Below are 26,574 nucleotides of genomic sequence, written 5' to 3' on the forward strand. Positions count from 1 at the left end.
TAAGGGAGAAATGTGAATCCGAACAGTGTCCGGAAACAGCTGGTGCGAGTTGAATGTGAGGAGCTTGTGTGAACAGTGTACGGGTGGTGTGCAGAACGTGCAGAATAACTAAAGCAAATCACCGCATCGCCCACGATGAATTTCATAAAGTACGTGTCGGACGCAGTGACAGACAACTTCGTTACGAGGTATGTGCGCGGCTACGCGCACGGACCGCTGTCCCCTGCAAGCTCTCCGCACGAACTCTCGAAGCCGCCCTCGTGGGCGTGTCAGCTCGTCAAGAGTGGCGGTGGCTTCGTGCGGCTTGCGGGACTTTCAGGCGCACTAGCCGTCGCCCTTGGTGCATACGGCGCACACGGTAGGCAGCGTGCGAACGACGCACTTTGGTACGTTATAACCTTCGATCCCGACCGGCAGCTCCACGAGAGGGGAGCCGAGCAGTGCACCTCGTGCAATTTATATGACGTAATGTTGCACTTCGGGCTCAGCTGCCGAGCAGTGAATGCATACTGAAAATTACCGTCGTAGTGCTCTTCGGGCAGCCATGCCCCCCTTTTCCGTTCAGCGGTTGTTCAAACCAAATTACTTTCGTGTGATTATACATATTCATCTGTCGCTCTGCTTCAGTAACTGAAAGAACAGATCGTACAAGGCTTGCTTCCTTCGCATTGCGTAGCAAACGAGAATAGAAAATAGTACAGACACGTGTGTATATATATATATATATATATATATATATATATATATATATAGAACGGACGCGCATTTTTTAAAACTAACGAGCCGCCGATGTTCGGCGTTGCGAGTCGCAACGGGTGTGGACAATCGCGCGAAATTAGCGTGGCAGCTTCTCGCTAAAGCAATCTGATTCACAATTCATCCGTCGTGCAGCCCTGTTCAAGCGCGACGACGTACCAGAAGAGCTGAAGGAGGCATATGACCGTGCCAACCACTACCACTTCCTGCACACGCTGGCACTGCTGGGTGTCCCGCTAACAAGACGTCCAGCACTGGTTAGTGCAGTTGCTGCATACAACAAGAGTATTAATGAGCACAGTGTCATTGTCACGCACACGTGCTGTAGACCTTTGTCAGCTCCAGTCTTGTCCAATCACGTAGCATGTGTGAACTTGCTGCCATGATAAAGTACGGCGAGTTGTTAAATTATAGTTTCAGTACTTTTGAACGCAATAACCAGTCGTGACAATTGCAAGATGTTAGGGTCATTGATACTCAAAAACAAAAGGGGGGGGGGCAATTTAAGAAAGGGGCAAATTAAGCACACAATATATGCTAACATGGGAAACATGTCACTGTTTCCAGGAATTCTCTACGCATGCTATTTGTGACGAAAGGCCTATGCTGACTGGGAAACAAATTTGCAAAGAGCCCAAGTTTAGAGCTTGCTTCTTGAAATTGAGTCTTTAGAATTTCTTAGTGAAAGAGCCAGATAATTGTACTTTCACTGCAAGATGGTGCTACAACAGGATTCTACACTGCACACTGAAATGAACAAGTTCATGAAATGGTGCCTGTCAATACACAAATTAACACACAAGTTCCTTGGACAGTAAATGCCAAACCTTCCTAATGTGGGTTACAGTGTAAAGAAGTGCTGTTGCCTTAAGCATGTGGCAAATTTGTCAGTCTTGAAGTATTTTTTGCTCACATGAGAAGTGTGGTTCCAGAAGTGAGACTGTGTTAACATAAATTGCCATTTCCGTCCCTTGTGCATGCTTAGCTCATTCACTGCTGAAATTTGTCACAAATGATACATTCAATTGGCAATGGCAAAAAACAAGCAAATTGTAAGCACCGAGACTGTGCAGCAATTTGTGTGTCAAAAATTATTTCTGGTCACGCTAGTGTCTAGAATAACTGGCTATTAAAATGCACTTCACACATTTGTTTCGTCATCCGCAAATCAATTGTACAACTCTCTAGTGGACCGCGTGACTGCTTCAAGTCAGCACCATGTGAAAACAAGATAAGCGGGAGATAGTCGGAGATATACAGTCTGCCGTTCAGATAAGAGCAGCAGAGCAATCATATTGTCGGTCTTGGCAAAGTTTGTTTCACTGGCACAGCAAAGACGAAACCCATTTTCCAACCTGCTAAGGCGTTTCAGGCTTGCATGTTCAGAGGGGCAACATGTGGCAACCAACCCTGAGCAGCTACTAGCTGCAGCTACTGGCAGGCAGCGACACAAGTTTATGCTAACACCGTCACAGCAGTGGCTTACATTCACATAACAAAGGAAACCTTGCATAATTTTTCTTAAAAACCAGGCAATTAATTGTGCCAAGTGTTGCACAGAACGACTTAGACTACAAAATTCAATCTTTCTTTCTGCAAAATTTGAACAAGAACAGTGCAGCAGCAAGAGCAAAATATTTTTTAGAACAGTGCAAGTGAAATATGCACATCTCTGTATATGGCGACTTCTTTTCAGCAGCTGCTGCATCCATTGCCCCGAGGAATAAGTTAATGCAAAGCAGTTAGGAGAGAGGCACAGAGCAGTGCTTTTGCACTGCTCCGAGCACTTGGCAACTGAGAGTAGAGTGTACAGCAATTGCGATGAAAAAGTACAAAAGGGATGTGCATGCCATGGGTGCAAATTGGAAGAGACTGCAGCAAAATGTGAGCTTTGAGCTTGACACCACCTACATGGACTGTGCAGCAGCATCGAAAGCAGTGCTGCTATGAAACCTAGCATGAGGTTATAGTTAGGGTTCTGTGCTTTCTGATTAATCCAATAAAATTTTAAAAAACACCCTCCGGTAAAAGTAGATTTATATGAAAAGTTGGAATTTAGGCATCCTCAGTTATGATCACGTGAATATGGTGGGTCTACTTTCACAGAAAAAGGTGAGAATGTCAAGGTATTTGTCATGGCAATAAATGCACAACAACCTGGCCATCAAAAATTTCCTGATGAATAATTGAAATGAACTGCTCTTAAATTAAGGAACTAGAAGCTGAGCACTCTCTTGCATGGTGTGTACCATTTTCTACTGTGCACCTGCAGCTGCTGCTAAGTCGATGAAATGACTCATCTGCAAAAACCTTTGGACGGACCTGGACTGTATGCTTGATAATGTAGACGAGGAGACGCCTACCTTTCCACATTTCTACAACTCCGTTCCTTGTGTCGGTGTTTGCACCCTTGCCTTTCAGTAAAACAAAACCCTTCTGCTTTTGTAAATATTGGCTGTAAGAAAAATATTTCTGGCTATACTGACCCTCCCCCCCTCCCCTTTTTTTTCTTCTTTTCTGCAACACTGCAGGCTGTTTTTTGTGTGTGGGCCAAAGAAAAGGTGGATAATGCTACAAAGGGCAAAAACTCCACATTTCATTGCGCTGTAAAAGCAGGCAACAATAAACTCTGATTATTTAAAGGATAAACTCCGAAGAGCGCCCTCCTGTTCTGCCCCCAAATAACTTCAGAAAACACAGAACCTTAGCCATGGTATAATAAGCCTTGTGAGACGACTTTGTGTGGTTGATATGCAGCGGCTATCACCTCTGTTTGTCATGGTAAAATGCAAGCATAAAGTTTTAAGAATCAAGCGAGGGCAGTGATTAAAGACATGCCAACATTTGCCCCTGGTTGGTAGTTATCAGAGCAAGTTCTGGAGTGGTACTTGTGTGTGTGCTTACCTGCACAAATACAGTGAAGCCCTGCTCGTCCTCCCATTGTGTTTAGTGGCCTGGTCAAGTGATTTCTCACAGCGGTAAGTGTCTCGGTGACAGGTAGAAAACATTGATATCTATTAATAAAACCACAGACCGAGACCCTATTTAGGTTTAAATGTTCCTAGTATACTGAAAGCAACACCATTTGGTTATTCCCATAAACCAGTTGTTTTTACTCGTCGACTACTAGAAATAATCGACAATTCCCTACGACATGCATATGAATGCTAAATTTTGTTGCATCCAAGACTGGGCATATCACTAAAGGTGCTCCTTTCTGTGCCGCACTACTGTTGTGAGGTGAACAAATCAGCTTTTCCTCTTAGTGTGAAGCCATTGGGCAGCAAATGGCTCGCCCCTTTCAGGCAGTCCTAGTCGAGCTTGCAAAGAGTTCAGCGCGCAGTTGGCGTGGAAGCACTACTTCATAATTTCTTTTGAGCAATAATAAGAGCAGTAATCATTTGAAAATGTATAAACAGTATATCGAACAACGTAAGTGGCATAAAGCTGTGACAGTTGGCTCAAAATTTTTCTGTGACTGTGGCACAGCCTGATGGGTGTGAACAATGACTTTAATCTGATTTATTCTGCTAAGTAAATGGTAATGTATATTAAAAAATTCAGCATTCTTATACAAAAGCTTACAGCTGCTCAAATAGTACTGAAATGTTGCAGAGACTAGACATATAGGACAGTTTGTGTAAATTGTCTTAAGGAACACTGCACACTGTAGGAAGCATGTGACACAGGCTTGGTGTATCAGCTGCACATAGCGCTTATAATGACCACGGACACCTGTTTGCACAGTCACTAATTAAAGCAGTCTGAGACATCCTTGTATAATTTTTAAGCCTCAGTCCATCTTCTCTTCACATTCCTTTTTCTCCAGAGATGCAATGCATTGGGATTCATTTAGGAGCCTGCGGACCCTTTCCATCGGTTTGTTCGCTCACTATAAACAGATGGCGCTTGCACAGCACCTTGCCATGCGCTGCCTCAAGAAGTTCCATGTAGCCTTTGCCACAGTTCGATTCCCAGTCGTGTTTCGAGAGGGGTGGAATACAAAAACGCTCCTGTACTTAGCTTTAGGTGCACGTTAATGAACACCAGATGGTCGAAACAAACCTGGAGCCCCAGCACTACTGCATCCCTCATAATCCACTGTGAAGTTTGAGGATGCTAAAGCACAATTATTTTTAAAGATCTGTTAAATATGCTGCATGCATACGCATTTGAGTAAGACTACTTCATAATCAGTGGACTGACAACTGGCATTCTCAAATGGATCTTTGTACTAAAATCTAATCAGCTCGCAGTGTTTCATATTCACCATAGAGAAGCACCAAAAAAAGATGTACCACTTGTTGATGATGTTTGGTCAACTCTGCTTTGTTGTAGCTACTGTCCTCCCTGGACGTTTCTTTGCACCGCAACACCGGAATAAAATGTCGATCTATCATCTCACTCAAATCAAGGTATTGGTGTGGCAAAATGATATTGCAGTGGCTAAACAATTTTGCAATTATTTTTATCAAAGGCAAATTTCCCTTAAAGATACGATGGCCGGATAGCACTGAAAATTTAGTATACACTTGCTCGCGCTTGTAAATATTTATTTTCTGGTCTCCAGCAACATCGGACCCCATTCACTGAAACTGAATGAGACTCACAGTATTAGATATAAGTGCATTAGTTAGAGATCATGTCGACAAATTAATGGGGGTTACAAATGTTAGGCAGGAGTGTTAGAAGCTGAACATTTTGTCACAAGCCACAGCGTAAAGAAGTGACGAATAATATTGCATATTTTCAGTAAGCTACTAGAAAATTTGAAAACGTAAATGTTTTAAGTTTGGAGCATGGCATGACGAAATCTAGCACAATTGGCACATTCACATGCGATGATGTAGAAAGTAAATAAGGTGATGAAATTGCACCGAAGGTGATATTGAACCAAACACATGGCAACCTGTGGCTTCAAAGGGCTATAAATTATTTTTAAGGAAATACATACCACTATGTCTATGGAAAACAATTTCTAGCCGACCACTGTATGGCAACGCCTTCACCATTTGGACAAGGCGTAATGAGCTCGAAAGCACAGATATGCAACATTTACATGTCTTCTGAAGCTTTGGCAAAAGTTTTGTGCCATTCATAAACATTGTCAGCAACTAATTCCACAACAATGGCTTGCTGTGCCCCACCGGCGTCGTGCGCAGCTGTTGTAAGCAGAGACAGCAGAGGCATACAATAGGCCCGCCGTCACCACATGACCAAACATGGCAGCACCCATGGGAGGGCGGTGAAAATAGTATAAAAAGCTTCTTTAACATGATTACAGTCAGTATATCCTGGTTGTTGTCTTATGTTATAGTAGAAAGTAATGCAGAAACTGAATGCCATATTTTTTTTCTTCTCAAACTTAGACAGAAAAGCCCATAAGCCAGCACACTGTGCGCAAGAAAAATTTTACATCTTTATATACAGTCAACCACAAAAGTTTACGGACCACGGGATCTCAGAAAATGTTCCAATTTCTGAGCAGCCTGTAAGAGTAGTCAGCAAAACCAAACATCACAGTGTTGCTCACATAAACTAGGGAAGGCTGTGTTGTGAGGCTGCGCAGACGTACAGCCTGTAAAATTTTTCGGTCCAAATTCTTAGCACATACACAAGATATTCAGGCATTTTTCTACAAAATGGCATAATGACCACCATGCAGCTGCACCACTGTTCTGGCAGTCATGACAGTTGTGTGGTGTCGAAGTAAGCAGCACATTCCACATTTTGAACATGTATAATCTATATGCACAATGCTGATTTATGGATGTTAGGTGGAAGACACTGTTTCTATTCAGAAATGTCTCCAATGATGGCATGTGCTCCTAACAGCATTTTGTAGCAAAACATTTATTGTTTTCCAACCAAAATGTCTACGTAAAAAGTAATATGCCCTGTAGGGATGCTGCTGCTTGCAACATTTATAAAGAAAAGAAACAAAGCCTGAAAGATAATTCGAGATAATCTGATCAAGATGAAAGGCAGACATTCGCGAGGATAAGATGTGAGCATGGGTGCACTTAAATTTGTCTCGATCAAGCTCTTGAAGCGAGCTTACGTTAGCAACGACAAATTTGCATGGTTTAAGTGTCGCCGAATCTCCACACTCCCTAATTGTACTTTTTAATAAAAAAGACGCTGAAGATATGGCTTGGGCTGCTTTAAACACAGTAATCTGAAAGACCCATGGCACTGAATAGAAAATGTGGTGTTACCTTGGTATTAGTTTTTACTGTTCCATGCAGCCATAGAACAAAGCTCAGGATGAAAGGAATGGTGAAGAACTATAGACAAGACAGGGCACACAGAACTTTGCGTATACAAGTCCCTATTCACACTTAAATCTTTGATGAAATGACACATAGGCACACATTGCAGTTCATACTTTGTACATGACACGCTTCATTCTCGTCTTCACTGCTGAAGACTCAATGATTGTTAGTAGTCTCCTATGTACAGGTACATTGAGTGGTGAAACAAAAATGCATGAGACTGTTGTAAACCCAAACCCAATGAAGCTGCTATGTACACAAGGTAACCGGTCATCAGCCCAATAAGTACTGTACAGATGGCAATGAGAGTGCCCCCATGAAAGGCAGTGCATGTGCGCTGTACACGTGGCAAAGAAAGCATCAATGTATGCCTGGCTGAAGTTCATTCAACCAGCAAGTGGACAGGTGCAACTTCCTTCATTTCCCATAAAAATGGGATACTAGTGATAATGCGGCTGCACATGGAAAAAGAGCTGGGAGATATACAATGTTCACATAACACGGCACTTAAAGATGGGCAGATTGAGATTGCTTCTTCACCTGGACGTTCTTCTTAAACAGTAGCAAAAAAACATGCACACCAGACATACTATTAAAGAAAGGAAGAGTGAATGTGACGAGTCTTACGAGACACAAAAGACTCGGGACATGCAGTAACTTGCCAGAGAAAAGTTACAGTGCAATATATTTTTTTTAAAAGACACCCTTTTTCTTGTATTAAGGCTTTCATATTTCATTCCTATTTTCCTAAACCTGTCATTGCAGCTCAGGGCAAATGTAAGATCTCCACCACTCTGTGTCAACTGCATATGCATATTTCAGATCCAAATAAACTGATCAAAAGTATAATTGTAGTCTTCACTTTCATTAAACGAAATTGTTCTTAAGGCCAGAGGGACACCACAGTTAAACTCAACAAGACAGAAGTGTCACCCTCTCCTCTTTGAAAGCATTGTTTGCTGTCTTTAACATAAAGTGCTACAAATGCACTGAGGAACGACTTTCAGTGTAGCTCTACAAGAGCTATTGCTGATAAAATCTGTCATACCAGAACCAAACTGATGTCTAGTACTGAGTGAAGCAAACTCTGTGTTTATTATTGCTGACAAATGTGGGCCCTGAAGTGAGTTTATTTAGTGATGAGCCATGAAAAGAAATTATGATGAAAAAAAAAAAAAAAAGACTAATTTTACTGGCACTGAACAGGTGACAGACAAAGAAACCAAGGTAAGCATGAATGGAAGGAATAAATGTTGCAAATATGAAAGCTCAGCCTATTGTGTGGTCGGTATATTGTGCCCAGCCACCATGCATTGTGTTGTCACCTTCACAAAAAGGATTGGAGCTTGTGGAAGGGCTGGGCAGACAAAGTTTCAAAATAAACTAAAAAGCTTCAACTGAAGGGCACAATTGCCACTGTAAAGACACACAGATAGACAGAAAAACATTAGTGATGACACTGGCAAGTTTGCAGCTGTGTCCTTCAAGTACTAACTGAGCCAACGAGTCCCTTCTGTCACATCCTGAATTGACCCCATTTCAGGATTGGTTTTGCAGTGCTTGTAAAAGTGAACACCGGCACGCATAACGAAACTGGTCCTTGAAAGAATAACGAAAGCATAGGTTTCCCAAACTGCCTCGACCCCATTGTCAGTCAGCAAACACACCAACTTGCTTTTCATTTGCAGGTGGGCAGCCTCCTCTTGTTGGGCATGGGCCTTTTTTGTGGCTCGTGTTACGCTTATGCCCTGACAGGCAATCCTTCCGTCAAGTATGGCGCCCCTTTCGGTGGCACTGTGCTCATCCTGGCCTGGCTGTGCATCCTCTTGTGATCAAAATAAAAGTGCACGAAACGGACTACTATGTGACACACACTCTACTAAGCTGATGGAAAGGCAGCGGCATCGACCAGCCGCTGCTCAAAGTCCTGGAGCATCTGCATGAGCAGGCGGCGTTTGAAGCGTCCTGCTTCGTGGATGACATGGCGCACCATGCACACTTGTGTTTCCAGGCCCCCCTGCACTAGGCCCAGTAGCTCAAAGAGACGCTCAAAGTCTGCAACGAGGAAAGCAAATCACACACACACTCATCAATAGGTGTGCTTCTGTTAGCACAGAAATGATTTCAATACCATAACCAGTGCAGTGGCTGTGACAGTCTGCTGCTAAAGCAACATTGTGGGTTTGATTCCCTGCCATGGAGGCTGCATGTTGTTGCACACTTGTTTACAGTCTTCCACACATGTGTCTAGAGATTTGAAACGGTGTACTGCAATATAGAGAAATTTATGTGTGCATTGCTCACCAGTTAGAGAGACAAATGTTTGTGACCAACGGAAGTCACAAGGATGCCCATGCAACACAGTGCTGTGAACCTAGCAGGTGCTATGTTAGTATGTTAAGTTTTCTTATCTCCTAGTGCTCCAATGCTATAGGCAGAAGTGTGGAGATGACTGTACCTAAATTTACTGCAAGACTTATGGCAAGATAAAAATAACCCCTATCTTAAAAAAAGATAGTTGAATGCGAAGCTTTCCCCCAATGCCAACCAAATCAAAGTCCAAAGCCAATGACCATGCAACGACCCCAAAAAATTTTGAGCGACTCGATGCTATGCATTGTGATTTGATTGCTTGTTTAGGATTGTATTTTTTTTAATGTTGAAGTTGAATAAGACAAATTTTATCAATTTGCATAGCCTTTATTTTAGGTCATGTAGCCCAGTATTGCCTTGTGACCGCTGAGGTAGACGGTCAGAGGCTCTGCCATCATAACGTGACACAGCCTGCTTGTAAACGTGAGATCAATGCAGCAACGGTGTGATGTCATGGGTCTCTGTAGCTTCTTCAGTTTCAACGAGTAGCGATCTAGCATGAAACTCTCGATACATTTGCCGTGCTCTTTCGCAACATTGATGTTAAAGTCACCGCACACGAGGATCAGCATACTATGTGGCTTTAAGGTCTCCAGTGTTTCTGCCAGGGACGTTTCCGTGTCACGAGATGTGTTCAGTCTGATGTACAGGCCAGTAGGCATCTCGACTGCAGAAGCGTCGCCCACATGGCTTCTGCATGCTGTTGCCAATACGCGGGATCGGCCTTACGGGCATGATCGCGCTCACGCTTATGTTCGCATATGGCAGCTTCTTCTGCTGTGCGCTACACCTGCGGCCTACCCACGGTGACGGCCAGGAATGCACTGCGCGACACACATAATGCAATGCAGATATATACAGTTTGTCTGGGTAGCGTGGCATTCAACCATTTTTCTTTAAGAAAGGGGCTTTGATTCTTTTTTTTCAGATCCTAAGACGACCTTGGGGGTCTTCATGTGCACTTGCTGTGCGATACAACAGCACAGAGGGAAAGGGCACAACCGAGTTGAGGGGCAGGAGCTAGGAGAAGGGGGTACAGTCGAACCCACTTACAACCAGTTCATGTCAGTCAGTCTTCATGTGCACTTGCTGTGCAATACAACAGCACAGAGGGAAAGGGCACAACCGAGTTGAGGGGCAGAAGCTAGGAGAAGGGGGTACAGTCGAACCCACTTACAACCAGTTTCCACAATATATCTGTAATAACAATGAGAAGCTGCTGCACCATCAACTTCTGTATGTTTTCTATGATGAAATAACCCGCTTACTACAATGCCGCATTATAGGTCATAACCATGAAGTCTGACTACAGGGTGTTTGTTCCGAAAGGTAAGGGAATGTGAAATCCTTTGTGAAAACTAGCATATATAACATTCATTCGCCCAAAACTAGAATATGCCTCATCCATTTGGCACCCATCACAAGCGTACCTCGCCGCTGACCTTGAAGCCGTGCAGAATCGTGCCGTCCGATTTATATCATCATTCTATTCAAGAAAAACCAGTATCACCGCGCTGAAACACTCCTTCCCATCACTCGAGTCACGCCGCATTATATCTCGCCTCTGTCTTCTTCATCATTTCTACTATCACCCATGCACGAGACACGAAAAGCTGCAACCCCCGCACAGGATGTCTAGCCGCCTAAGCCATGACCATAGCATCGCACACATCAACTGTCGCACCTTAGCTCTAAAGTCATCATTTTTTCTGGACACGATAGCACTATGGCATGGCCTGCCAAATACCATCGCATCATGCACTAACCGCAAATCATTTCGGGATAAACTAAATGACCATTTTTCATGAGGGCAAAAGGTTCCTGTCATATTCAATTCGGCACTCTGAACTGCTGATTATTCTTTATTTTTGTTTTCCGTGTGATGCCTTTTTCACTGTATTTTTCTCGTGTACATATTAAATGAGTGTTTCATATATATATCTATATTTTTTTTTCTCTCGTGTTTCAATCCCGTGAATTTTACTTTGCATTGTATACGTGTGACAAGAACATTTAGCTGTTACATACTCTTTTTTTTTTTGTTATTCTTTCTCTTTGACCTTGATTTTGCTCCCCCCTTATGTAATGCCTTCGGGCCTTTAAGGGAAAAATAAATGAAATGAAAAAGAAAAGGGGGAATTCTAGCCGTTGCATGCCACCACACACTGTTTTCCAGCCTCAAGCGCTCCTCTTCAATCGCTGTTCCACCCCTCCGAGCATGAATGGGCTGTGCCCATAGCTCTATGCTGCGTCACCCTCCGAAACACGAATGGACCGCGCCAACTTCGCTGACAGAGCTGGGCATTGCTCCCATATTGCTCACTGGCCCCTTGTGCTGCGCAGTTCCGCTAACGGATTAATCTTTGTTGGTTGCATCAAAGTCATTCCTGGCCACATGGTTTCTCAGCCTTGTTTGATTCGCCCACTGATCATCAGCAATGCACAATGTTGCTGGTGAAAAGAAAGTGCTGCTATAGTTTTGGAAGCGAAGTGCTTCTAACCGATGAGGCGATGTTGCAAACGTGCTTACATAGGATAGCGACAGTGACAGCGATGACGGCAGCGATGAGCAGTAGGGCAAGCTGCCTCAATGTCGTCCTCGCAGAAAACCCTGCGGATAATTCAGTACCCCCAGGGCTTCACTATCGCGAGGGACCTTCCGCTGCACTATGTGGAGCACCTGGGTGCCTTGGAGAAGGATGTCGGAAAGCTTCGCGTAAAGCAAGCAAAGCTGACTCGTACAAGCCAGTGATCTTGCCCCAGCGTTTCTCCCGGATTTCTCAAGCTGAGAGGCTGCCGCAGCAATTTTCTCGTTTTAAAAGGCCCCTTTTGAGACCACCAAAGTGATGCCTCGGTGGAGCTCACATGTCGCTTGCCACCTGTGACCCCGATTTGCAGTAATAGCAGTGCCATTGTTGAACGTCAACAGCTGTGGCTTGTTACATGCGATCAGAGCTTGCAGAAAGCAGAGTTAACCAGTTAAACAAGTCAACGCAATCAGCAGCCGGATGGAGGAAGGTGGTGGGGAGAGGCACTGGCCTCCCTGCCATTATAGTTTTCGCATAACAGTTGTGCCTTCCCCCATTTTGATATTTTTCATGAAGCCCGCTTACAACAATTATCGATTATAACAATGGAATTTTTGTGGCACTTGAATATCGTTATAAGTGGGTTTGACTGTACTGTTATGCGTGAGCTCTTGTGCACGCAACCGAGCTGCAGGGAGGTGCTAGTGGGAGGAGGGAGGGACTGTTGTCTATAAGTTCTTGCTTGTTAATTCATTCAGGCTGTAAAAGCGAAGGTCTTCCTATTACATGAGCACGCTTTGTCATAGGGGACGGACAAGGCTTCTTCTAAATAAATGCCTGGGAGATCTGCTGTCTCTCTTGTCTCAGGGCCTTGTCCATGCTCTACCATGGAGCATGCTCTTTTAGTACAAAGGCCTTTGTCTTTACACAGGCCATCCACTTACACTGACAATATTGAAAATCATCGTTAATGGTTTATGCACAATAATACCGTGTAGACACCTGTCAAGGCCACACCTCGAACTTGGCATTCCAAAATTTTGAGAAAAAAGAGAAAGAAACAAAGAAAATCATTCTATTGGAGAAGCAATCATGTTCGGTGCCCCGATACTATGTGAGTGCATCGATGAATTTTTGCGCACTGCATACTTGCACGTGCCACTACTAGATGGCGAGAGCTGCATGTCGACTTCCGATGCAATGGTATATCCAGGTTGTGCAGCAGCCACCGGCTGCGCCGACACCATTTTGATCAATAGGTTTGGTCCTGTGTAAGGACTGCACCAGCCCTTACGTGAGTCTATACGGTAACACAAAAGTATTTTATACCAGGCCCCACCAAAAAACTGTCCAGTGCACGCACATCACGCAAATCTGTGAGCCTATCTAATGGTTAAGATAGTAGGCATAGAAAGATTAGAAAGGATTGGTTTATTAAACGTATTGTTCTCTTCAACAGATGTATTTGTTGCAATAAGGATACTTACCTATAATTTATTTTGTCACTGAGTGTAATTTCATGGACAACATGCCCAGCACCGTCGACACCTAGTAGGGTAGTAAAGATGGCAGTGCTTGGAAGTGTCTTGCTGACAAATTCAGTCAGCCTTTATGGTAGGTGACAACCTTCACCACTGGTGGCGCAGGGCTGAACTTTGAACAAGTGTATGGGTGAGTGCACAATGCCGACTCTTGCCACTTACGGACTGATTGATCGCGCCTGATATACATATGACGGTAGCCTCCAAGGTACTGTTTATGCTGGGCAGCACCACAGGCCTCGCATGCTTGCTATTACTGTTATTGCTTTGCCTCTTGAGTGAAACTGTAATTGATATAAGACTGCACATTTATGGGATTTATACCTGTGAATGAGCAACGAAGCCACCACTGGTTTTTAGAATACACATTTCCGTTTTGTGTTATGACCAATTCTTTGAAAAAGGATAAACCAATATTTTTTTTATGCAGTCAATCCAGGTTATAGCTAACCTTGAAGGGGATCACCAAATAGTTCCGATGTACTTCAAACTATAATATATAATGAACTGTTGTGGGAACAGTGGAGCAATGCAGGCACAGTGCTCAATGCATGCCCACAGCTGAACTGATAAAAACTAGCTGGCACACACCAGACCACAAGACTCACTTCTGCCAGGTTTCCTGACTTCCTTGAGCAGGCAGCCCCTGATAAGACCATTGTCGCGCCATGGTGGAGCCACTTGACCATTTCTCTCTTCCCAGGCGACTGGTTCGTTAGGTGCCCAGCCATTGCTTGCCTCCTCTTCTGCTGTGCAAGACAGATGCAATGGTTAAAACAATTTATGGGACCTGTTGCTGTGAAACGCTGCTGCAGTACTGCAAAAAGCACAAAACTATTTTACAGTTGCCAAGTTCAACTGAACGCGTACTGAAACTTCACGTCCTCCTTTGCAATAAGAGTTGATCACTTTCCGAAATATCACTGATAATGTGCATTCATCGGACAAATGAGCACACACAATGCCCAGTTGCCCATTGTTCCGTTGAGGTATTGGACTGGATGTCCAATAAAATAGAGGGCGGTGAGTTCCGAGGATGAGTCAGTCTTCTCAGCACTCAGTAAAATAAAAGATGCAATTAAAGCGATAAGAGAGACAGTGGAAACGACCAACTTTAAAGTGGACAAATTGTGGAAATGGAGGCTGACGGCGGAGAAAAGATTTAGGAAAATTGAGACGTGAGGGAATGACGACGATGAGTATCTGCCATCGGAGGCGGATAGTATAAAGTCCATTCCTGGATTGTCGGGGGCCATCACAATGAGGAAAGTAGCGGGTAATAGAAAGGCAGCCTCACCTAATAACAATGGACAGTAATCATGGATTTAACGTGTGGCAATGGAATTGTCGCGGGTTCGAACACAAAAAAGCAGCACTGCAACAGGTGATCAGGTCATCTGAGGCCAGGCCAAAAGTAATTATGCTGCAGGAAACCTTAGCGGACGAAATTATGCTTACTGGGTACAAAGTTATATGTAGAGACAAAAAAACGGGGAGGGAGTTGGCGACCCTCATTGACAAAAAGTTGCCATATATTGAGCATGATATTCATCTTAGACATTCCAGGTTTGAATTTATTCTAGTTGAGATAATACTTAAAAGGAACAGAGGTAAGATGCAAAGCATTTTCTGTTTAAATATTTACAGCAGTCCTAACAACATGAGACAGAGGTTTAGAGCACTCTTCAACAAGGTGCTTTCGGTTGCCAAAAACTCCCCGCTCATTATTGGAGGGGACTTTAATGCTCCCTATCACACATGGGGATACACTTGGAACACAAAGAAGGGAGAGGAGCTATGGAGTCTTGCCATGGATCTGGGGTTATGTTTGATTACTGATCCGGCCTATCGCACCCGTTGTGGCACGTCCACAAGCAGGGACTCCACACCAGATCTTACTTTTGTAAACAACTCAAGAGGAGCCAATTGGGACAATTCAAACATGGATCTCGGGAGCGATCATTATATCATACACATAACCATATGCATACCGAGACAGGAAACTAGAATCTTCAAATTCACTGGTTGGGATCAGTTCAGAAAAATCAGGGTGAACAGAAGGAAAGTGGGGCCCCTAGATGCCGAGCAGGATCCCCTTCAGACGTGGGTCATCCAGCTCAGAGAGGACGTCAAAGAGGCCACTAAAGTAATCAGGACAGAGGAAAGTATTGAGGCTATGGACAGCAGGCTGGCGCATCTGATTGAGGCCAAACAGTCTATATTACAGAGATGGAAAACGCAGAGACTTAACAGAAGGATAAGGAAAAAAATAGCGCAATTAAACAGAGAAATTGATGATCACTCGAAGACCCTCGTGAAGCAACAGTGGGATGAGATCTGTAATTCGGCTGATGGTAGACTCAAACATGGAGGTAGCTGGAACCTCCTCAAGCACATGCTCAACGAGAATGAAACAAGGACAAGCAAGAGAACAGCTATATCTAAGTTGGTTCATCAGGAAAGCCAAGATAAAACACAGAAGGATATCATGGATAGTCTCGCAGCCAAATATCTCCCACTTAAACAACCAAACGAAGAAGACGAGAGCCCCGAATATACGGGAGGCATATGTGAAGAACTTGACCGGGACTTCACTGAGAGTGAAGTGAGGGCGGCTCTTCACAGTCTTAATAGTAGATCGGCGGCTGGGCCTGATGGAATAACTAACAAGATATTAAGAAATCTGGATGACGAATCAATTTCTTATCTAACTGAACATTTCAATGAATGTTGGAGAAAAGGGGTATACTCAGAGGAATGGAGGGTGGCCAATACTATCCTTATACCAAAGCCAGGAAAACAACTCACTCTGGACAACCTCCGTCCTATTTCCTTAACGTCATGTCTCCTAAATCGACTCACTAAATACGTTGCGCAGAACGACATCCTCCCACACAACTTGATCGGCTTTCGTCCCGGGCTGTCAACTCAGGATGCTATGGTGCTGATCAAACACCAACTTATACAGGCCAGCCCAGCGCATACAAAAGCTCTTTTGGGATTGGATGTGGAAAAAGCTTTTGATCGTATAAAGCATAAGGCAATACCTGGCGTCCTCTCGAAGATGGGGTTAGGTAAGAGACTTTTTAACATGATTAAGGACTTTCTTAGAAATAGAACTGCACAACTCATGCTGGGTGAGCTTAAATCAGAAGCTAAGAATTTGGGAAATAGGGGCACTCCACAAGGGACTGTGCTCTCACCCATGCTATTTAATTTAGCAATGTCCAAGGTTGCAAGAAATCTGGAGAAAACTGAGGGTATACATTATGTGGTATATGCTGACGACATAACCATATGGAGTGCCAAGGGTAATGTAGGACAGACAGAGACCAGATTACAGGAAAGTTTATATGTTGTAGAGAACACACTGAAAGACATGGGGTTGAAATGCTCGGCAGCCAAATCAGAATTCTTGGTCATTAAACATCGGAGAAAAGGTCGCAAACCAAGAGGTTACATTCCGGAAGATGAGCCAAGAGTGTGCTTATACACTCATGAAGGATCCGCAGTCAGGCTAGTTGAAACAATCAAGGTTCTTGGGTATTACATAGACGGAAACAATGCTAACTATAGAACAATACAACATATCTCGAATAAAACAGATGAAGTCATTAGGTTACTAAGGAGAATTACCAATAGACACAGATGCTTAGGAGAAGACAGCGCTTTGAGGCTAATACACGCCTTTGCTCTCTGTCACTTCACTTATGTGGCTGGATTATTCAAATGGAAGCAGGCAGAACTTAACAAACTTAATGTGATGCTCAGGAAGCTCATTAAAGTAGCCCTAGGGATACCCAGTAACGCTGCAACTGACAAACTCATGAGTCTAGGGGTGCACAACACAATGGAAGAAATCGCGGAGGCCCAACAGCTAGCGCAACACGAAAGATTGACAAAATCATGAGCTGGCAGGAACATATTACAGGCAATAGGTGCAGAACTGAATACATCAAGGAGCGTAATAGAGGCTGAAGTAGAATTAAGGACTGACCTTAGGAACAAGATCAGAACCAACCCTCTCCCCAGAAATATGTATCCACAATATAATGTCGAAAAGAGAAAGGCAAGAGCTAAAGCACTCTTGCAGGAAATAGAACATCAGAACCAATTGGCAGCTATAGTTGGTGCAGCCTGGGTGAAAGGTAAAGACGCATACGACCATATACCCCATGGTGGTGGAACAAGTGGCAATTGCTCTAGCCATCAGGAGTAATAAGAGGGCCTGCATTTACAGTGATTCGAAATCCGCTATAAAGTGTGCTACGTAGCTGGTGTTGCAGCTAAACTGTTTGAAAACATTGGGATTAGGAGAACTGAAATCCGATGGTTTCCTGCGCATATGGGGAAAGTGGACGAGACTCGGATAAGCCTCAATGAGGTTGCTCATGACTTGGCACGAGGACTTGCTAACGGTGACAGTCATAACCGAGCCGTTCACCATGAAGCCAGGGAATCTAGAGCTCATTTGATAACATACAATGACATTATCAAACACTACTATTTAGGACGCAGGCAATTCTCATTGCCACATTCAAAACTGAACAGGGCTCAGGCAGTCTCACTGCGCTTATTGCAAACAGGTACATATCCCACACCGTACACCATTTAAAAAATATATCCAGAGAGGGAGATTAAGATGGACTGCAACGATTGTAATGGAATCATTGGAATTAGACATATGCTGGCGGGTTGTCCCATGACTCTCCCCAACCTCGTTGAAGAATGGACACAGTGGGAGAAAAGGATACAAAGCCCATTGTTTCAGGACCAACTAAGGGCCATCCAGAGGGCCCATGATGTCGCTGAAAGGCTTGGCCTGACAGTGCCAACATGGGAGCGGCCCGCCTTGGCTTAAGAAGTCGAGCCTCCAGACCTCATTACAATAAATGTTTTCACACACACACACACACACACAAACACACACACCAGTAAAAGTATGCCCAAAGTGATTGACCATGTTTAGTGAACCCATGAAAAGGAAACATTGTCACCTACCCCACTGTAGAAAAAAGCTATAAAGGAAATCCCTACAGCTTTCTCAGAAAGAAACCTTCACAGTTGAAGAAAAACACAGGCACCACGCTGAGCTTAACAGCTCCCAATATCTTGCTTCTCTCTGAAGAATGCATGCTAGCGGTCATTCCACTTACAACGCAGTCATGTGAATGATACTTCATGCGGTGGTCATATGACCACACATGCAGTTCGTTGGTGTTGGGCATATCATTGCATAGCTTCACAATGCCATCTTGCAAAACCTGCACTGTCAATGTCTTCCTTTGCTAGATTTATATGAACATTTCTGCAAGAATTGATAAAGATACTGAGTTGACAAAGTATATCTTAGTAAGCATTTACCTTTTAATCTGCTTCTGTCAATAGACTGTGCCAATAGTTACACTATATTTTTTACACCTGATATAAATATGTGCTGACATGCTTCCTTGACAATAGCATGAACAAGACCATATTGACTAGGTGGTGTGCACTAAGAAGCACTTTGCAGTGTCCATCAATTTTAAACATGGAAAAATGTGACATTACATGAAAGGCAGCTGTGACTGAAGCTAGGCTGACCAAAGAAGCACGGTATGAAAGCTTTATCTGACAAGTTATTGATGAAAACAACTCAGTATTCTTGAAATTCCCACTCAGATTAGTGGTGCATGACATCACACAGCTCTCTACTAGATAAAGGTTTTCCTTCTGCAGTTTCACATCTATTTAGCACATTAGGCCTTCCACTCATGAAACATTTACCTTGCGGAGATTAAGGTGCCTTCCTGTGCCACATACCCCAGCTGGCTCGTTGTGCTTAGTTTGATATCAGGGAACTGCCGCCACAATGGTAACTTAGTGAACATGGCTAGCGTGGCAGATCTAATTTCTCGCGTAAACTGCGCTTCTCTCTTCTGGGGTTGAGTCACTGCGCAAGCAAACGTCACTGGGACACGCCCCGGTTGGCTTTTCAAGTGGCGGCCCCCGGGCGCCCTCTCCAACCAAGCTCTTTTCCGCTGAGCACTTCATCGCTGTGGCAGATGCTAACAGGCCTGCAACAAGTTAGTTACGTGGTACCTTTGCTTCTTCAGCTTCTCAATCTTTCACTTGGTGGACTGCTACCCAGTTAGTCTGGGTGTAGCAGGTGCGCATACTCGATTGGTCTTGTGGTGAGCCTTTGCCTGTAAGTGTCGCCACTGTCACACTATGCTTTATCTTGGGTTAATAAACCAGTGTCTGTTGGCGATCTGACTCCGGAGCCTTCTCTATGCCATGTCGGAAAGTAGACTAACCCTGCCGTAGCATGTCTGTGTGTTGCGGAGGGGAGCAGCGTCGTGCCCCATCTTGACCCGTTGCTTGTAGGGTGAGCCTTGTGTAAACCCATCTCCACAACTTTCACCAGCAACTGTATACAACGATGCATGAAGCAATTACATATTTATGACATAATAGTGTGGCAGCAGGGCAAACCTCTTATTAAGGCAAAAGCCTTAAGTGGTTCGTTGCAATGGCTCATACCCCCTTAAGGCAGTGTCTAGCCGAGTGGTAAAAAAATTATCATCATCAGCAATGGCTCATAACCCCATGAGCAAGCAAAAATGCAATGGCTCATACATTCATTGAAATCACCCATACAACACACACAACGGTATACAATTCAATAACGAGCAAGCTCAAAACAAGCATTGCATACCCCCCCCCCTCGGAAGTACGCTACGGCTAAGGACGCTCGCCAAATGAGAAACAAGGTGCAACGTGAGACGCGGCGGAAGCAAGGAGTTCGACTGCAAATGCTGCTTTCCCCTGCTGAGGAGAAGCAATGCAAAGTCGAAGAAACACGTCGTTGGCGTGAGCCTGACACCGCTACATGATCGTGCAAAGCCACAGCTAAGCGTCAAAAACGAGCCAAAGAAGCCGCACTGCGAAAGCAGCAATGTGATACCGCAACGTAGAGAGGAGGCCGAAGCTCGCAGAAAACAATTTGTCACACTTGTTCTTCACACTGCAGCTCGTTATGTCTTGCAAGAAGTGTAAACCCTCTTATCGTATAACTTAATGCATTAACAAGTGTGCAGCAGGCTTTCGCCTTCCTGCGTTACAGGAGTGTAACATGCGGCCAAACTTTTCAAGTAAAGGAGCCCTCTTTAAAAAATTTTCGGTGGTTGGCTGATGACAACAAAAAGAGGTGTTGGTTGACACGGGAGAACATGGCTAGCTTTAAATGTTGGAATGTTCATGGTACTGCTAGGTGATCTAACTGCCATTAAGGTGGTCAGTCTCCTTGTCACAGCTTTCTTTAAGGTCATTAACTCACCCCTGGGTGGACTCCGCTTGGCAGTAGGAGGCTCGGGAGTAGAAGGAGGGCTTGGTATTGGGCTCCGGCTGCGGGTGAAGTTTCGGGGCAGAGGTCCTGGCCGCCGCTTGGCCCTGGGTCCTCCAGGAGCCTCGGCTGCGGGTCGCTTGTGCCCCCGTGCCTGGCTGGCTGCTGGGTCCAAGTCCGCTTCATCCACCATCATGCGCTGCAATGAGCAGAGTTTTGTGCATCATACAAAGAAGGACATCTCATGGCTTTCACAGATCCCAGGCCAGCACAAGTTTCATACAAGTGGGAATAGCCAGTAGCAAATAGTAGCTCTAACCACACCAAATGACCCATACTGACCCATACAGGCTGTTTGGTGCACACACAAGTGAAGTGGCTGTATGTGTGACAGCAGAATTGTTAAGAAATTTGGCAGACTGTTGGCACTTCTCCTCAAACACATATTGATTATTTGTACATACGGTCAGCCTTGCTGAATGAAAGGGTTTAAGGCACAGAGCATGAATATGAACATGAGGGTTACATGACTGGCAAGTACGGTATAAGAAGCAATTAAGCTCTCCTCTACTTTACAAGGTTCATTCAGCTAAGATGGCACAAGATAAAGGATAAGAAGATCCGCATGCTCAACATATTTAAATTGAAGCAACATTTGCTGTCCACAGCCGTTGTCAAAAGAAGCAATTTCAAAGCCAATAGAAATGTGAGCAGTGAGCTCTGCCTGCATCATGTCACACACATGGAAATCCCTGTGCTAAATATTTTTGAAGACGAGGTTGAGAATTTGCTTCCTTCCATGGAGCTTTCAAGCATTCTGGATGCAGCAAAAGACAGACTCTATCATCCACATAAGACCCTGCATGCCTACACACTTTCCTGCAACATGATACCGTGCTATCTACATCTCCAGGAGTTCTGAAAGAGTCTCTTGTTCCGCAGTGGTGTCAGTATGACAACAATTTACATCAAAGCTGCCATTCTTGATGCTTGTATGCACAGGCTCACATTATTTCTATTACAGTAATATTTTGAACACATTCATCTACCAGACAGCCCAATTATGTAACTAACTAAATAATATGGACTGCTGGGCTAGCTGATAAATGTTCATAGCTAAAAACTGAGCATGAAAACAACACAGGACAGAGACATGACTGGACAGCTGCTCACCTGTCTGAGCATCTGTCCTGTCTTGTTTTCATGCTTGGTTTCTAGATATGCATATTAACTGCCTAGAATATGGATGTGACCAACATTTCTGGAATGAAACCACAAAAAACTAACCTTTTCAATCTTGAATGGGTTTCCAAACATGTGCTGCCGTACAGGTGTAGATTCAATTTCTCGCAGTGGTGTGGGCATCCGCTTAAGGTATTCCTGGTAGTTACCCATTTGACTAACAGGAAGGTTGTGCAATTGTTCTGCATAAATGACACAGCAGCACACAGAGCATAAAGACACATTAGTACCTAGGCACAAGCACTGAAGCTCTAAGGGACTACGGAAAAAATGGCCCTTACAAAACACACAGATATGTACAAAACAAGAAAAAGGGAAATTCATGCAAGTTTCTTACACTTTTCGAACCAATAACCATTAATACAACACTTTTTCCAAACCTTCAACAAGTATCCATAACTGAGCTACTGCCATCAGGGCATAAAAGTGGTATATATATAAAGCAAACAAATCAACAGACGTAAGAACTATTCAATACCAATGCAACTACAAGGCCATAATAATGTGACAGGCAGCGGAAAGTCACACACCTTTCACCTAAAAGATCTTGTGGAATCAGAAGTGCATAATGTTGCATGACGCACGGGTCAAGCTAGACTGAATACATAATTCTTGCTACTACGTGCAGGCCAGTATGAAGCACAACCAATTATGAGAAATACAAAACAATAAGTGCAAAGAAGGACTCAGCTGATGCTTTTCTTGGAAGACTTCCTGAAACTGCAACCTTTAACAGCTATTTTCTGTTACTGGTTAACTTTCTTCTACTGAACAAGAACAGGGAGGTTTTCAAGGGAGTATTAGTGTTCATCTTTAGTATCCCTTTCAGAGCCATGCACTCCGCGTCGGCAACAAAAAACCCTCGCCTCATACTGGGAAGAAAGACCAACTTGATATTAGCATCTTAGGTATACTTGCATAAATACACATGCATGCATTGTTCTTACCCATATAGTACAGTAGACTTTTGTCAATTTGACTTGGCTAATCTGATTTTTTAGTCAGTTCTATCCCAACCAAAGTCCAGCCAGGCACTAATACATTTCTATGGGCCAAAACTTTTGTTAATTCTATCGTGAAACTGGTCCTCACTGAATTAATTGAAGTTCACTGGTCAGCACAAATGCACCTCACCTCAATGGTGACCTCACTGGCGATTCCAATAGCTGCAGTGTCTGACTTGACAAGGCACAGCGAATGCGTCAAACATGCGTCATCTCCCGCTAAAAACACTGATTTTCAACCTGCCCTAAGAAGAACAGCTCACAACGAATGACTACGGTATTTACCCTTTTCTAATGTACACATTTCTTTCAAGAAAAACTGGTCCAAAATTCACCAATGATCACAATACTGCCTAATGCAAAATTTGAGCACAGGTCTTCAGGCATCTCGAATGCCACACGAAGTAGTGCATGTGCAGTGGGTCCGAAGCCCACGCCAGCGCTTTGTTTCCATATGTGGTATTGGAGGACTGCATGCCTTAGTAATGACATCACTGGCGACTGGGTGATGGCGCACACACTTGGGGCGCCATCTCGTAGCGGGTCACCGCCGTGGAACACATCTCGTGTGGCACGCTTCTTTCCTTCTTGCACTTTCTTCTCTATCAGTCTTTCATCCTCTGCTCGTTCTGCCGGTTACCCTGACGCTCAACGCAGGAACGGGTTCCTAAGCACTGCACTCTAAAAATTGCCTGCATGGTGAAACTGGATACGAAACCAAGTTCACAGTGCTTGCAACAGGCCACCATCACAAGATGGCTTCAGAACAAGCTCCCATGTCCTATGACAACGCGTCACTTTCAGTCTTTGATTATGAAAGCTTTCTCAAAGGCTAAGTAGGGGTGTGTGAATATCAAAATTTTATAATATGAACTGAATACTTAACTTCGAATATCGAATAACGATACGCACATGCACTTATTAGCAAGTTGGGTTAATCTGTTATGTTAGAACATTGCAATTGCAATGTCAATGTTAAATATGTGTACTAGTAAACCGCTATACTAAAGCATTATGTATTTGGCTCCTGATAACTTGGATAATTTAGTAATTCCCACTAGGTGTCCTCGCCAGCCTGTACCTTACTATACCGCATCAAATCCCTGTAAACTCGAAGGCATTTGACCTTGTGCCAGTTGTCACTCATCGCACTTGCTGTCAAGCAATAAGCTCGAAATTGGGGGTGGCACTGAAAAAAAACTTGTGGAGAGTGTGCTGGGAGGCTATTTGGTCCCTAAAGTCTTGTCCCTAACACAGTTTAAGTTCACAAAAAGTGTTGCAAACTCATGCCCTTTGCTACTGAGAGGCTGGCTTTACCGCAAAGATTATGCGTTTATTGGCTAAGCTTGCTTTACAGGTGAAATTCTGTTAGCAGCAAAATTCAGCACAATATCGCCCCAATAGTCCAGTCCAGTCCAGTCCAGTCCAGTCCCAATAGTCCAGCACAATATCGCCCCAATATCGCCCCAATAGATTACATAGAAACAAATGCAAACAACCATGTTTACTCCAGCATAGGCAGAAATAAATGCAATTTGATTTGAATATTCGTGCCCAGGCAAATATTCGAACATTTTCAAATATGTATTTTTCGAATCGAATACAATATTAAAATATAATATTCGATAATATTTGAACTGTTAGAATATTCGCACAACCCTAGGGATAAGGTATCTCACATGCTAAGCCAGTGGCAATAAGCCGTGTCATGTGTTTTTGGCATCTCACAGAATTGCATGAGCCACCATCCCGTTTGTGACTGCTGTGTAGTCGTTTGATAAATGCACAATATCAAATATGCAATGGACAATATGGAAGGTGACATGTTATGGTCCATAGACACTGATAAAGAGCTGTCAAACAGTGATGAAAATGGACATTAAAAGTAAATAAATGTCCATTCCGTGAAGGTAAGGTTCGCTAGTTTCATCCTTTTCTGATTGCCAGAATCAGAGGCATGCTACATTTATTTCATTAAAAAATTAGGTTTGAACAAGATTTTTATGTTGTTTAGGAGCTCGAATGTCATCTACAGTTAGTTTTTTAGTTCGAACCCCAAAAAAATGTGCAGGCTTTTGATTCAGGGCCATGTTAGTCTCTAGCGAATACTGCCAAATAAAAACCAATATGTCTCGTCATTTTTTCTGCCGCTCTTTCTACCTGCAGGATAATTCGATGAAGTTTGTCAGTCTCAGGTTCCAATTACCGGGGAATATATCCTTGTATTTTTCTTAATTTGAAAGAAGTGTGACGACCTAGATTTTGCTGAGGCTGTACATTGCGTTACTACTATTGAAAAGGTGGCTGGAGCATAGTGAAAGTGTGTAACAGCACTTTACTCCAGCCACCTATCTTTGCCTTATTGTGCATTATTTACAAAAAAGCTATACATTCTCTGATTGACTGAATGAGTGAGCAAGTCTTGGCAAGTCTTGACCGGTCAAGACTTACTCGAGACAGACAATTGACTTGTCTTGAGTAAGTGATCAACATGTCTTACCAGCATCCTGCAACCGTGTGATAGTGCCCGGGTGTAGGTAGCGTGCCCGCATCCGTGCCACCTGATGGAGGAGAGAGGCACGACCGATATCAAAAGGGTTTCTTGGGGGCGCCTCAGCCGTGTCAGGGGGCCGTGGTGGCGCTGGCGCCAGTGCGAAGCCTGGGAAGTCATTCAGCTCCTGGCGCAAGCCTTGCAGGCGCTCACGTAGGGCAGGATTCCAGCTGAGTGCCAGCTCAGAAAGCTTTGTCACCTCACCCGTTGATGGCCGTGGAACTCCAGGGCTCACCCGCACGCCTTCGGCACCCAGGCCTGTCTTGGGCCCACCGACTGCACTTACCACCTTCTCGTACTCAGCCTTTGCCTGTATCATGGAGATGACCAAAGGCGCACATTAGTATTCCTGGCACATCTTCTCTTTAGGAAGGCACACACAAAAGAGGGGTCTTATGCTGTACAGGTTAAATAATTAAACAGCCAGATCACATGTAGGTGCATGCTTTGTGTGAAGATGCTATCTACGCCCATGTTGAGGTCAATATAGTCACAAAATGATGAATATCTTATTGCTTTAATCAATGTGAAAAAAAAAAAAAAAAAATTGGCGGTGCATTCATCCTTTAGTGATGATTGCAACTTCAATGCGATTCGCAATCTATCTTATGATTTGTGCATAGAAGGGTTTGGGTGCGAGCTAGTTGGTATGGGTCATTCATGTTAAACTGTGCCAAAACACACAAAGACAAGCAAGAGCACAGGACCAGTGCTGTGGTGCATAATTGTTGGTATCTATCTTCTTTATACGTGACTTCTGCAACGTAACAATAAATCTATATTTATAACAATAAATCTATATTTATAACAATATATATATATATATATATATATATATATATATATTGTTCAAGGAATAGAAGCACGTAGGAAAAATAACATGACAATACTGACGTTTTGGCCGGGGTCCGGCCTTTATCAAGAATTCTCTCTTGATGAAGGCCGGACCCCAGCAGAAACATCAGTAAAGTCATGTTATT

At 43.8% G+C, this 26,574-nt stretch overlaps 2 protein-coding genes across 3 annotated transcripts in view; one reads left to right on the plus strand and one right to left on the minus strand.

Moving 5' to 3' along the window:
* The first annotated feature begins 10 nt into the window (after positions 1-10).
* Positions 11-8,888, plus strand: LOC142571398 (transmembrane protein 256 homolog). Its single transcript, XM_075679721.1, has 3 exons — positions 11-358; positions 892-1,013; positions 8,720-8,888. Exons 1-3 carry the CDS (start codon positions 136-138, stop codon positions 8,861-8,863), a joined length of 489 nt encoding a protein of 162 aa, XP_075535836.1. The 5' UTR covers positions 11-135; the 3' UTR covers positions 8,864-8,888.
* IntS6 (integrator complex subunit 6) overlaps positions 6,149-26,574 on the minus strand; it is a 32,279-nt gene continuing 11,853 nt past the window's right edge. The window contains exons 7-11 of one of the 2 annotated variants that reach the window (XM_075679718.1): positions 25,544-25,904; positions 22,085-22,221; positions 20,792-20,996; positions 14,082-14,219; positions 6,149-9,086 (exon numbers count right to left, since the gene is read on the minus strand). In XM_075679718.1, coding sequence (XP_075535833.1) covers positions 8,911-9,086; positions 14,082-14,219; positions 20,792-20,996; positions 22,085-22,221; positions 25,544-25,904 — 1,017 coding nt within the window. In that variant the 3' untranslated portion in view covers positions 6,149-8,910. Of the gene's footprint in view, positions 9,087-14,081; positions 14,223-20,791; positions 20,997-22,084; positions 22,222-25,543; positions 25,905-26,574 lie in introns of both variants that reach the window. The other variant, XM_075679717.1, reaches the window with a different exon arrangement.

The sequence above is a fragment of the Dermacentor variabilis genome, chromosome 2, assembly GCF_050947875.1.
Source record: "Dermacentor variabilis isolate Ectoservices chromosome 2, ASM5094787v1, whole genome shotgun sequence".
NCBI lineage: Eukaryota > Metazoa > Arthropoda > Arachnida > Ixodida > Ixodidae > Dermacentor > Dermacentor variabilis.